Source organism: Numida meleagris, chromosome 16 (genome assembly GCF_002078875.1).
Source record: "Numida meleagris isolate 19003 breed g44 Domestic line chromosome 16, NumMel1.0, whole genome shotgun sequence".
Lineage (NCBI taxonomy): Eukaryota > Metazoa > Chordata > Aves > Galliformes > Numididae > Numida > Numida meleagris.
In genome coordinates this window covers 6,201,394-6,214,382 of record NC_034424.1, presented here as the reverse complement: position 1 = coordinate 6,214,382, position 12,989 = coordinate 6,201,394, and the positions used below count along the sequence as shown (strand labels likewise).

The 12,989-nt window shown below is 42.6% G+C and overlaps 1 protein-coding gene across 1 annotated transcript in view; it reads left to right on the top strand.

Moving 5' to 3' along the window:
• The window catches only part of MED27 (mediator complex subunit 27), an 81,484-nt gene continuing 72,305 nt past the window's right edge, over nucleotides 3,811-12,989 (top strand). Inside the window, exons 1-2 of the mRNA XM_021413747.1 lie at nucleotides 3,811-4,061; nucleotides 6,617-6,761. Of these exons, the coding sequence (XP_021269422.1) occupies nucleotides 3,856-4,061; nucleotides 6,617-6,761 (351 nt within the window). The 5' untranslated portion in view covers nucleotides 3,811-3,855. The remainder of the gene's footprint in view (nucleotides 4,062-6,616; nucleotides 6,762-12,989) is intronic.

The window sequence follows — 12,989 nt, the reverse complement described above, 5'->3', positions numbered from 1 at the left end:
GGTGTGCGTTCCACACACTGTGTTGGGAGGGAAGATCATTTCTGATAGGAGCTATGGCTCCTGAGAACCTGAAAGAGTTCTGAGCTACCTCCAACCACCGCGCAGGAAAAGTGATGACAACTACAGTATTGTCAGCTCTGTTCACCATCTCACTGTTTCTTCTGGCAGAGAGTTTTTGCTCACTGCTGTTGGCTATAGTGGGAGATTCTGATTCAGGGAGCAGTAAGAAATGGCACTGAGGATGAAGGCACTTCCACATCTGAAAGTGTCCTTGCCATTCCCACACTGTCTAAAAGGAGGCAGGATGCATTCTCTTCTCCGGGAAGAAGCCTCATACGTGAGTTGATAACCCCACAGCTTCTCTGCTTCATTACTGCACTGTGCAGTACACTGTGTGGCAAACTGGAGACTGAAATCCTGAAAGAAATGGATGGAAAAATAGCCAGAATACTTTACTGATGTTGTTATTGAGCCTCGCAGTTATTTGAACAAAAAACCCATATCCGTTCATTACATTTATCTGAACTTCTGTCGAGATTGTAGCAATGAAGCATGAAGAAATGAAGGGGCCCCGCTGGTAGGTATCAGTCCAGCTTGCCACAGAATAAAGATCACCATTTTTCTATTTCAGAGAAAGATGAAGATTGTTTCCTACGATGTCATTTATTGCAAATATTGCAATATTTATTGCAATATTTATTTGTCTTGCCTGGGCCTTTAATGAGAGGCTCCCTGCACTTGCTACGAAACTCAGTAATGGTCATTAGTCGTCTCTCCTGACAACAGAATTATTTCTTTTTAAATGCGACAGCATTTCTAATTGGGCGCTTTCTTTCCTAACAAATGGTTCACAGAACTTCTGCAAGGATTCAGAAAGCATCCCATTTCTTTGGTGCTCCTGATTAACAACAGCCCACTTCGTTCCTAGTAGCTGCCATTTGAGTACCATAATGTCCTTGGGTGTGAAAGGTTCATTTTAATTCCATGTTCCCCAGACGAGTTTTTGCTTCTTGAGAGAACCGTGCTTCACTTGTCAAGCTGCATGTAGTGTCACTTTGGATTGTTACCTCTTTCCTGTCCCACCTCACACCTTTTCTCCACGTGAGTTCGGAGCTTATGAACGTTACAAGACTGGCAGCACCCAAAATTCAGTTCTGTCTCTAGCCACAAAACACATCCAGAACCAGCAGTTCACTGCAGTCCTTTGCATCCCGTCTCTTTGTCTACACAGCACGGAGCAGCAGCATGTGGAGATAACAGGGCTAGCTGTAGTGCAGCCGTGTTGGCAGAGTGGTCTGCCAAAGCTGGTTAGCAGTGCTGAGAGGCAGCGTGCATTAGTCTGGTCAGAATGCTGAGCTAACAGAGCAGGCTGCTCCAGGCCTGCAGCTGCTGGTTTTATATCTACATGATGCTGCGTTGCCCAGTGTGCATTTAGCCCATATGCTTTTTTTTTTTTTTTTGCTTTATTTATTTATTATTTTTTTTGAAGAGTGATCTCCAGGTCCTTGGACTTCCGCTGGAGATTTTAAGGAGTATCAGTTCTGATCCTTATTCAGATGTGGGTATGTGTCCAGGCCAGGCCATCCACATCATTTTGCGGGTGCCCACTCAACAGCTGTCAGATAGGAAGGAGCAGTGCACATTTTGAACTCCAGTTGGATTTTTGCTTTTATGTGTAACTAGTGAGATTAAGGCAAAAGATTTTATCAGTACCTCGGAGATACCCTGGCTTTCTGTGATGCCAGCTTTGGATATACCCATAGTGAAGATGAAATTAACATACTGTTTTGGTATGGGCAAGATGACACCTAAGGAATATTTCTTGGGGAAAAAAAGGCAAGGCACACCCTACAAAGCAGCACACCAAACTATGCAGACTTCTGCTTCTATTGGTGGCAAATGGGGAGGAGAAATAAAAGGAAAAGGGAGTTCTGACTGGAGAACTTGACTCCTCATTTCTGAAAGGAGACACAGACTCCTGCAGAAAACAGTGTGATTCCCCTCCTTTGAGTTTCTAAGCCCAAATCATGCTGTGATATTTGCTATTTAGGGGTGAGTTACAAGTGGTTCCTTAGGGGTTTGTTTTCTGGTCACTCTTTTGTTGCTGCAGGTTAAAAGCAGTAACCCAAATGTTAAACCTTTTACTGTTCCAGATAGGATGAAAAATCAGAAATCCTTGCACTTGGGCGACAGAGTGATGGGGATCTTGGAGACGGTTAAAATAAAACCAATATTAATAGCTGAGAGCAAGAAATGGAAGAGAATCATCCATGTCCTAGGTGTAACACACAAAGCAAGTTGTACAAAGCAAGAGATTTGCAACATGCACCCACAGAATGAACTTGGAAGTGAGGACCCTGCAGAAATGATCTTTCAGCTTACAAGTATTCCTTTATGATAACACAGTGTCTTCCAGACCTATCTACTCTATTGCAAAGAAAGATATTTCATGACTAACAGTATAGACCCACAACAGTTTAAGTTGCTGCTGTGGGTGAGATAGCCCTGTCCCTTCTGCTGCTTTGGTTCAGCCCTTTTTTGCATAAAGAACAAAGTATTCCTGTCTTGTTTGTATTTGCCTTACGACGTGCATTCAGTCCATTGCTGATTCTCGGCAGTACAGCACTATACATTTCAGGGCTTACGTGGGCTGAACTATATGGCTTTGGACCATATTGCTTCCAGTTCTGCTTTACCTCTGTGCTGAGATAGGTGAGCACTATTAAGATCAGAGCAGAAGAAACACAACCTTTTCATTTTCCCGATTCTTATGCAAAGTAATAGGGTTTCACTGGTCAATACCTTGCATGTAGTCTGGGAACATTTAATTGATCAGATGCAATTTTCAGAATCCATGGGATGATAGACAGGAAAGTGTCACTGAGCGGAGAGCAAAGCCTCGCTTCACTTGGTCACTGACACCTCTGCTGCTCCTTGTCAGACTCATTTCCATTTTACATATTTAAAAGAACAAAAAAACAAAAAACAACAAAAAACAAACCATCCCTGAGTAAAGAATCTGTGCGAATTGTGCTTGCTGAATTAATACCTGTATGGGAGAGGTTATTATTTATTCTAGAAACTGAGAAAACACAAATCTCAGCCCAGAGCTGGCGGTTGCATCAGAAGCACCAGCAGCTGCCACAAGATCAAACCAGCAGCGCTTATTAGCACAATGCTAGCACTTCCAAACCCCGCAGTGCTTTGCAAACATCAGATAATTAAGGCTGGGTCCTCACCCTGTTGACTGAAGCACAGGCCCCAGCCTGAAGAGCCCCTGCTCATGGCTGCAGGGCAGACAGAGGCATTCTTGCCAGCCCACAGCCAAGCACAGCTGCTGCGTTAGGCCGGGCCCTCCCTTCTGTTTTAAATAGTTTTATTTCTGTCTCGACGTCTGCAGAAATCGATTGGGAACATCAAAAGGAAAGGAACGCACCCCAACTCCTGAGGTAGCTAGGATACTGCTAGCAGAGAACGACGCAAAGCGCGGGGAGACAGGCAAAAAGAGAACAGCTGAGTAGGAAAAATGAACACTTTGAGGAAGAAGATGGATATTTCAGAGGTGCGTATGCCGACGTTCACTTCTTTTACCGCTGGCTACTGCCCAGCGCCGTTTGGTGGGCAGACGTTTCCTCAGCTGCTTGTTTCAAACACGCGGTACAAACAGGCTCAGACAGGGACGGCCTGTGCCTGCCACCTGACCCCGCACCCGGGGCAGCGGGCGGGGAGCCCCGCTCCGCACTACACTTCCCAGAATGCCTCGCGCGGCCGCCGCTGCCGGACTACATTTCCCAGAGCGCCCCGCGCCGCCGCGCTGCTGCCGGCGGCCGCTGGGAGGGAGCCGGGCGGGCTAAGATGGCGGACGGGGTGCTGAGCCCCGGGGTGAACCTGGAGGCCTTCTCCCAGGCCATCGCCGCCATCCAGGCGCTGCGCTCCAGCGTGACGCGGGTCTTCGACTGCCTAAAGGATGGCATGCGGAACAAGGAGACCCTGGAAGGCCGCGAGAAGGGCTTCGTGGCCGCCTTCCAGGAGAGCCTGCACTCCGTCAGCCGCGACTTGGGGTGAGCGGCGGCCCCCGGGGCATGGCTGGGGCCGGGCGAGGGGAGGGGATGCCCCTCCGGCGTGACACGTCTGTTGCCAGGGCATGTTTTAGGGTATTCGCAAAGAAAACAGCGTGTTTTGTTCCTCCCGGTGCCTCTCCTGGGTGTTTCGCTCCGAAGGGACGAGTGCTGCTCGTAGCGTTTGCCTCCGTGTTGTTCTGTTTGTAGCTCACCAGCTGGCTGTGAGGTGTCGTGCCCAGGTGTGTGGTTTTGATGGCGGGAGCATTTTCCTCTGTTTTTTTTTCTGAAGTTTTTGTTAAAATGGAAAGCAGGCACTTCTTTGGGTCTAAGTAATCATTAGCATCCAAGTGACGCAAAGCTAGTGCCAAAACCTGGGAGGCTGGGAAGGTAACGTGCAGAACTGTGGCTGTTTAGCGTAGGCTGGTACGTTTCATGGCAGTGGACAGAAGCATTGATGTGGGGAGCACCTGGGCCCTGCTGCACCCCACGGAGGGCTCAGGAGCCGCAGTGTCCCAGCAGGAGCTGCAGCTGTGGGGTTGTGTCCGAGCACAGGGCATCCTCTGCCTCTGCAGGCATTGAGTTCGAGGCCTGCTGAGCCAGGAGAGCTGCCTGATAAGCCCTGCTGCTTTGTAACATGTAATGCTTGATTAGTTAACCTGTTACCTGCTTGTTCCCCCCAATTAGGAAGGAAGGTAATTAATCATTTTTATGAAGGATGTTGCTCCCCGCTTAGTAGGCTTCTGTTGTATCCCTTTGGTTTTTATCGTTTTCTGGTTGAAGAGGCCTCATCATTCACAGCATGGAAGCTGTGCCTTCCCTTTGGTCATCCTTCTTGCCTTTATCCATAGCTTTTTAAAGAAGTAGCTAGTATAACGCCAACGTCTTGCTTCCAAACAATAATGGATAGCAACAGGCCCTGACCTCTGTTTTCACATGTGCACTGTTACACTTCTTTACATTGCAGTTTCTCTTCCAGTGTTTCAGTGCTGTGCAGTTCTTCAGCATCTCTTTACAATTAGTCCTTGTCCTAGCAGCTGACAGGAGAGTAGCTTCATCATAAAGTTCCTTTTTCACTGCCTTTTCCACAACATTAATGGATTTATTGATCAGTACTCTGATGACCATTTCTTTCCCGATTCCTCACTGGATCACATATTTTTGATACTTTGATGTAAATAGGGTTTGTCTTATTCAAAAACATAGCTGTGTAAAAAATATTATCTTTTATATAGCATAGAAATATTGATAATTCTGGATTTAGGGAAGCACTGAATTTAAGTTGCAAGGGAGAACTCCAGTATGTATTGAATTAATACCAGCGGACTTTGGCTCAAGTCATGAAAGTCTTGACTGGGATCTTTGTTCAACAATTTCTTAATTATTTTGTGTGTTTGCATTTATTGTATACCTGTGTCAAGAAATATCAAGCGTATTTATAAGTGTTCCCAGCACAAGAGACTTAGGAAGAATGTAGGCCATGGATACTTGAGGAAATGATAATTAATAAAGAAGAATTTTGTGACAGGAAAGTGTAGTTAGTTCCCAGTCACTGGTATTTATTTTTTATTAACTTCATTAAATGCAAACTGAGATGTTTGGGACTTTTTTTCCCCGAGATTTTCATAAATCACCCTTTTGCAGGGGGCCGAGTCCTGCTCTTGATTTAGTGGAAGTTCCAGAGTTCAATCAGAGTAGGATTTAATGTTCACAAGTCAAGAGGAAAGGCACTCAGTTAGTCGTGTCACTGGAAAAACTGCATTTTATATCTGGGCAAAGTAGCCAGTCTTTCTACAGCTGATTAATATAAGTTTTAAAAAATGCTTAATTCTTGTTATTATTAAATGTAGTGCTTGACAAATGAGGTATGAAGTAATAATAGATCATTTTCACGGGGAGCTTTCTTTTTTTTCCCCATAGAAAAATGGTGCTTATTATGCTGCAGCTGATTATTTTGTACACTTCTACACGTGTACCAGTTGCTCATGAGAAGCAGAAGGTGCTTCCTTGCCCTGACAGCTTGGACTGCATCCGCGTGGTTAGAGCAGCCACAAACTTTGCAGGACCAGCTCCAGGGTTAGGACCAATGCCAGTTCTTCTGTGTACTTACATGAGGACGATATTAATTTCTAGTGTTTTACTGAAATAATAGGGCATCTGCCTGCTTGATAATTCTGCAGTTGCCTATAGTATTGCAGCCAATGCTTCAAGTCACAATTCTGTAGCTTCTGAGGGTGCTTTGCTCAGAAAATGGCTTGTGTGGTGGAAGTGCTGGCAGGCAGGTCATGCCATAGTTTGACTCTTCCCAGGCTGCCTTACAGACTCCTGACTTGTTCTTTCTCTACAGAGGAGCTGTGTGCTTTGTGACTAACAGACCACTCTAAACTGTTTGGATAATGGCAGTGATTACGTTTCTGTAATCAAACGGGGCAAGTATTTAATACACTCGTGGGTATTAAAATAGAGCTTAAGCAGGATTGCTGTCTTTGTGGGAGGACTGTACAACTCAGATACATGCATCTGCAAATCTGACTTTAAAAACCACCGTTGTATTTCAGTGAGCTGGAGCGACTGAGCAATCTGGTTGGTAAACCATCTGAGAACCACCCCTTGCACAACAGCGGACTGCTGAGCCTGGATCCTGTTCAGGACAAAACTCCTCTTTATAGCCAACTTCTTCAAGCCTACAAGTGGTCAAATAAGGTAACAGAATACATCAATGGAATTTAGTTGTATATTCCTGCAGAATGACTGATCTGTGACACAGGAGGCCTCTCAGTATCTAGGAGCGTCCAAACAGTCTGAAATTGGCGAGGGCAATGTGTACCTACATGGACTTTCAAGGGTAAAAATTGTGTTGCAATTGAGGAGACTTTTCTGCAACCTGGAGGTTGGGCCCTGGTTTTTCTAAGGGGTGTGTTGGTTCCCAAGCTGAAAAATAGTTTCCAAGTTGGCTGTTTAGCATCACGTCTTAAGTAGATTGTATCTGTCAGTAAACATTGTAGCAGAAGTCAGTGGGATGTTAGTGCCCAGAATGTTGAGTCTGTCCCCTACAAGGCTTGGTTCTAGAATAGAAGCTGTGAGGGAATTTGTCATCATCAGGAGTATTGATGGCTTTCTATACTATTTGCTGTTGTTAACGCTATTTGCACTTCACTTTATAAGTAACTCTGGATGGAATATCTTTTTAAGTAATGCAAAAAGAAAATGCAGGTAATGATAATGTACTTTTTCATACTTTTAAAATTGTATTGTTGAAAGAAACTTTCTTCTGGTGAAAATAATTCAATAATATTGTTTGTTGAATATGACTAGGGACAGAAATCGGATAGATGCATTTGTTCTGAACGTATTGTTCTCTTGGTGGGGTCAAAAATATCCCTTTCCTCACATCTGATTTTATTAAATAAGCAAACATTGCATTATTGCAGTGATATTAATCTCTGCCTGAGGATCATTATGCTTCAGGTTGCCTGTTCCCATCCTAAATTTTTTCAAAGTGTGTATTGCTTTTTGTATAAGTAATGAAACAAATTAGCATTTAAGATTTTCCTTAAAAATCATTTTGAAGCAGTATTGATCTGTTACAGAACATAAAAGATGGATTCATTTCTGTCAGTTGTTACTAGTGAGAGATTCCAGAGCCGCAGCTCTTAACAACTGTGTACAAGACAGCAGAAGGAAGCAAGAATAATAAATCTGGAAATAGCAGGGGCATTAAAAGAAACAACTCTAAATTATTTATTGCAGTACATGAGCAAGGAAGACTTTCCGACTACCCGAGAACTTGGTAGGCAAATCCTTGTTATCAGCTGAGCCAGCTGAAGTAATGTTACTCAGATTTAAAAGAGAGCACTGTAATAACAGTTGTATGAATACCACGGTATATCTGTACAGTCACTCTTCAGAATGCAAATATGTGCTGATGTCTGCTAAAATCAGTAGAATTCAACATCGAAAGAAATTTGGCTTAGTTGGGAAATGGGGGACGGGGAAGTAGAGTTCTAATGGTTGAGAAATGTATTGTGTTTGCTTATTTATCTCGCTGTTACTCAAACCAATTATTGGCACTGAAGAGGAAATAATTAGTTTGCTACTTTCAGACAAAACCACTTCACGTTTATACTTGAAAACTTACAATGCAGTTGAGTTACTTCCTTAGGCTATCATCAGAGTTGTGGTAGAGTTCTTCTAATGGAGTTTTTTTATTAAGAGTGTTACAGAGATTTGTAAAGTACTTTTTTATAACACTGGCTTCTGATTTCAGAGAGGAAAACGTGTTAGCATCCTGTGCACTCATATGTACATTTAAAGTTCCAGGAGAAAACCTTTATATGTTGATTCTACCTTCTTGGTTATCTGTTATTTTAGTTCTATAACAGAATTAAAGTGGACAGTTGAAGTTGTACGTTAGTAATTGCTTTTGACCTAATAGTTCTTCTGAATTTTACTAGCTTCTTTCCTAAGGTTTGTCGCAACCAGCAGACAGGAACAGGTTGCCATTGTTCCTGACAGCAGATGTGTTACCTGTGTTGAAGGTATTAGCAGCTGGATGCTGCCATTAGCACTGAAGGCTGTCGTGGTGCTTGTATAGGTCGCTGCTTAATTTTTAATTGCTAAAAGCACTTCTTGAATAAGTGATATTTCATTACATCTTTTGGCCACCTTTTGTTGTTATTACTTGTGCCTGATGTTTTCTGTTGCTTGGCAGGGAGAATTTAGATGCGGTGTTGTGTCAATAAGCATTTAATTTTTAATTTGTGACCCCTTTGTGGCTTGCTTGCTTGTATTTTTGATGAGCTGAGATAAGGGCATTTTCCTCTCTCTCTCTGATTGCTCATGCATTGCTAATGGCAGGAGTAGCTGCACAGCTGCCAGGAGAGGATGGATGGAGTAGAGTTTCAGGGCTATGGTGCAATTCCTAAAAGACATCCATGAAACAAAGGGGAAATGAACACATGCACGCTTTCTACTGCGTGTTTCAGTGCATGTTGTTTATTTTTGAAGTGTGGGAGTGTGGTAGTAAAGCAGCTTGTAATAAGTAAGGTCAGTAAAAATAGCTGGGCTATCTCATGAGAAGTGTGTTATTGTTTGGTATATCTAAGTACTGTATGCTTTTTGGGAGAAGAAATGGCTTTGCTGCATTTTTTTTTTTAATAATTTATTTTATTGAAAGCTGAAGGAACAATTACAGACTGAAACGGTAAGCATTTCAAAAACTAAGTAAATCAGCATTTCCTAAGTTATCCTCTATCACAGTCTGTTTGGATAAAAGCTCAGATTTTGTTGTGTGTCCATTTATGTCGGTATCTCTGCTTTGGAAGATACGGTGTTGGCCAGTTCTTGGCGGATGTAGTAGTAGTAGCCTTCCAAATACCGTAAACCACATGAAGCTCTTTAGATAATAGTATTACCACTCTGCTGCAGCAGTTATTTCTTGAGATGAACAGCTTTGTTTTGATGCTGGGTCAAATGAATACCTGATTTTGGTTGGGTGCGGTTGCGTGGCCAAGCTTTTGGAATTAAGTAGCCATGTTGGGAAGTATAGTGAAAATCATGGTCACAGCCATTTTCCTTACAGAACTGTGTTATCTTGGCAGCTCTCGACATTCATTAGCATCTGCTATCCTGATATTTACTTACTGTAGTTTACCCAATAGTTTTGCAGATGGTAAAGTCGTTCATATAATAGAAGCAGCTGTTTGGGAACTCAGCAGCTTGTCAAGTGTATGAAGTACACATACAAACAGCTGGGCAACTTTGCTTTTCCAGGTGCTTAACAGAGCTTAAAAACCAGTGCTGACATAAACACGGAAAGTTTAAAGTGATCTTAGTGCAAGAGCTAAGTGGTTTTGTCTTTGCTTTTGTAGAAACCATTCAGTTTAAGTTACTCTGGCTGTGGGGTGTGCAGAAGCATGTAGTTGCCTTGGAATAGTATTGAAGTCTTCACAGATATATATATATATATATATATATTTCTCCTCTTCAATTTTATTTAAGAAATGACATTTTCTTTGTCACGATTGAAGTCGTGTTACTCAGAAGGATCTTTGCGTGCCCTCTAATATAATGCTGAAGATAAAATGTGAGATAAGACAAAACCAAGCTGTTGTTGTGTATGGGGTAGTGTGGAGAAGGTGTTCTCTGTAAGTCAGGACATTTATAGAAGCCAGTAGTAGCTTTTTTTTGGCACAGGCCATCCCTGTATAATAATTGTAGATGCTTTCTAGCTTTAGTAATGATGTATGGCTGGGCTGTTACATTTTTTGTGGTATGACTCGTTATGTTTGAGGTGATGGTGGGAAGGGTTTCTGGTCTGTGTGTGCCCCAGTCCTGCTTACCTGCACCTGCCCTGCTCGGTGATGCCGACTTCTGTTGCCAGCTGCTTCCTTCTGCCATTCTGGTAGAAGTCAAGGAAAGCTCTAAGGGAAACAATGGGTTTTCTGGGCGGGAGTGTAATTATTGATGACGAGATTAAAGCAATATAATGTACATAGCCCAAATATAAAACATGTAATGAGCTCGTGCTGCTGTGGTTGTCCGATCCAGCTGCAGTAATGCTAGCAGTCAGGATAGATACAGGTTTTTTGGAACCCAGGAATTTGAACTCATGCTTTCAGTAAGGGAAGAACTTTCTGTCTGCTGCTTTAACGAGGTTATTTATTGCCTGTAGTGTGTATTTGTTCACCTTCTTTGCCCTTGGCAGAGCATTTGTATACCCTCGCCCTGTGCATGCCCGAGGCATTGTCTGTTAAGGTGTTCATTCCCTTTGACTCCAGTGGAACAGCACATGTGCAGCGTGCTCTGTGCTCACGGAGCTAGGCAGATGGTTCTATAGGGCAGGCTCCCCCTCTCTTAGGGGGTGCTGCCAAGTATTTGATGCTCAGCATTTGAGCTGTAATCACTAGTAGAGATTTGTTGCTTATTTGTTGTTTTATTTGAAGTGAGTACTCAAAGGGAATCAACTACTGAACTCCACAGAGTTGCTTTTTCTACCAGCATTACAAAATGCTGAGCTTGTTGGACAGCAGCAAAGCAAGTCTTCCCAGAGCTGCTGAGTAATTGCAGTATTAGCAGTGTCCTTACCCACTACTGAAGATGCTGTCTTCTACCTCTTCTCTTTTTTTTTCTTCCTTGGTGGGATGTAGTTTCTTTTCAGATTTCCAAGGCATATTATTAACAGTAGCACAAATAAGGGGAATTTTAGGACAATTGTCATCTTGAACAGATCACGTTATCTTAAGATTTGTCCTTGACTTGAACTTCAGTGAAGTACATTGTTGGGCACACCACTGAGCTAGGCAAACGTATATTGCATTTTTCTATTTGCTCTTCTTGCATTCCAGCACTGCAGGAATTAGAACCAATGTTCGTAAATGTATTTGAGTAGAGGGTTTGATATTGGATGTTACCATCATGGCATGGTTTGGTGACTTCCACAGACTTATCAGTGATACTGTAAATATTGCAAGAGAACAGAAGCGAGCAGTTGTCATGAGTTTATTTGAAAGTTATGCACTGGCAGATACAAGCCTAAAGAAAGATAATGCTGCCTACATGCATCTTAAAATACATCTTAAAAATATCTGGATTTAAGTCTACTTCGTAGCTTCCTGTTGTGTTTTACATGAATTTAAAATTGAACTGTTGAGATAATTACCGTTAATGAGTTAAAATGATTTTCAGTCACGTGACAAAAGAAAAAAGGAGCATAAGAGTTTTTGGTTATTAAATTATCTTGATATGTTCTCCAATAGATTATTGGTATAAATTGTGTTTGTTGTAGGCCTCAAAAAAAAAAAAAAAAGGAAAAAGGAATCAATAGAGCCTGTAGAGAGAGTCCAGACTTGCTAGACTGCACTTGGTAGCTTAGTATTGATTAGACACAAATATTGAGTTTAATGACAATAAATGCCATTAAATGCTAACCATAATACTAAAGGAACACCGTTGAAGCAATATTTTTTTTTTTTGTTCTTCCTGATTGTAAAATGAAGTGCTCGTTCCAGGGAGCATTAATTTTCATTTTCGGATGCGCTCAAACATTTTGAATTTAATGTAGTTTTACAGTAGCATGGACAGTGTAAGTGAATTATTGCGTTGGCCATCCGCCTGAACTCCTGAACAATTGCCAAGGTTTTGTCCTTTCAGGACTTGATTCTGTAAGAACGTAGCGTTGTCATATTCTGACACAGTGTTGTATGAAGATTCAGCTTTTTCCGCTGAGATTTCATCCACCCCAACTGGGAATTGTTTTCAAATGTGCTGTAATAGCAGTGAGCAATGTGTGGCATTGACAAAAACGGTGTCACAATGACTGGGTCCTCTGCTCACCCACTGCTTCCGGAGGTTCCTTCTGCAGAGGACCTGGGCTCACTGGGGCAGGAGCAGGAAGGTTTGTGCTGCAGCTCTCAGCAGGTAGGAGCTGTGAAGTAGTGACTTAGGGCAAAGCAAAATCCCTTGGTTTGCTTACAGAAGGACTCAAATGGAAGGGATAAGATTTCCGTTGAAACTGAACAGCTGCATATATGTTTTCCCAACAAGGATGTTTCTGTTTCACTCTGACAAGCACACTTTAATTTGCTTTGTAGGAGCAAAATCAGCGCATCGTAGAGGGACTGGAATGCAGGGGCTCTTTTGGATTGGCTGTAGTGTAGATAAGCCCTTGGAGTTTATATTCCTGGCACTGGAGAAATGAACAATGCACATTGGGGTGACATCCTGGGGTTTTCTGTACACATGGCACGAAATAGAGCTGGGCTGCTTGGATTCTGTTCTTACCTTTCTTATTAATTTTGGTTGTAACCTTGCTTGGGATGAGAGATTTTTCTGTGCCTCGTTTTTCTTACGTTTAAAATTGAATACTAATATCTAACCTACTTCTTGAGTGTTTCTGGTCTAAATGCGTCTCGAGTGCACTGGGTTCTTTGA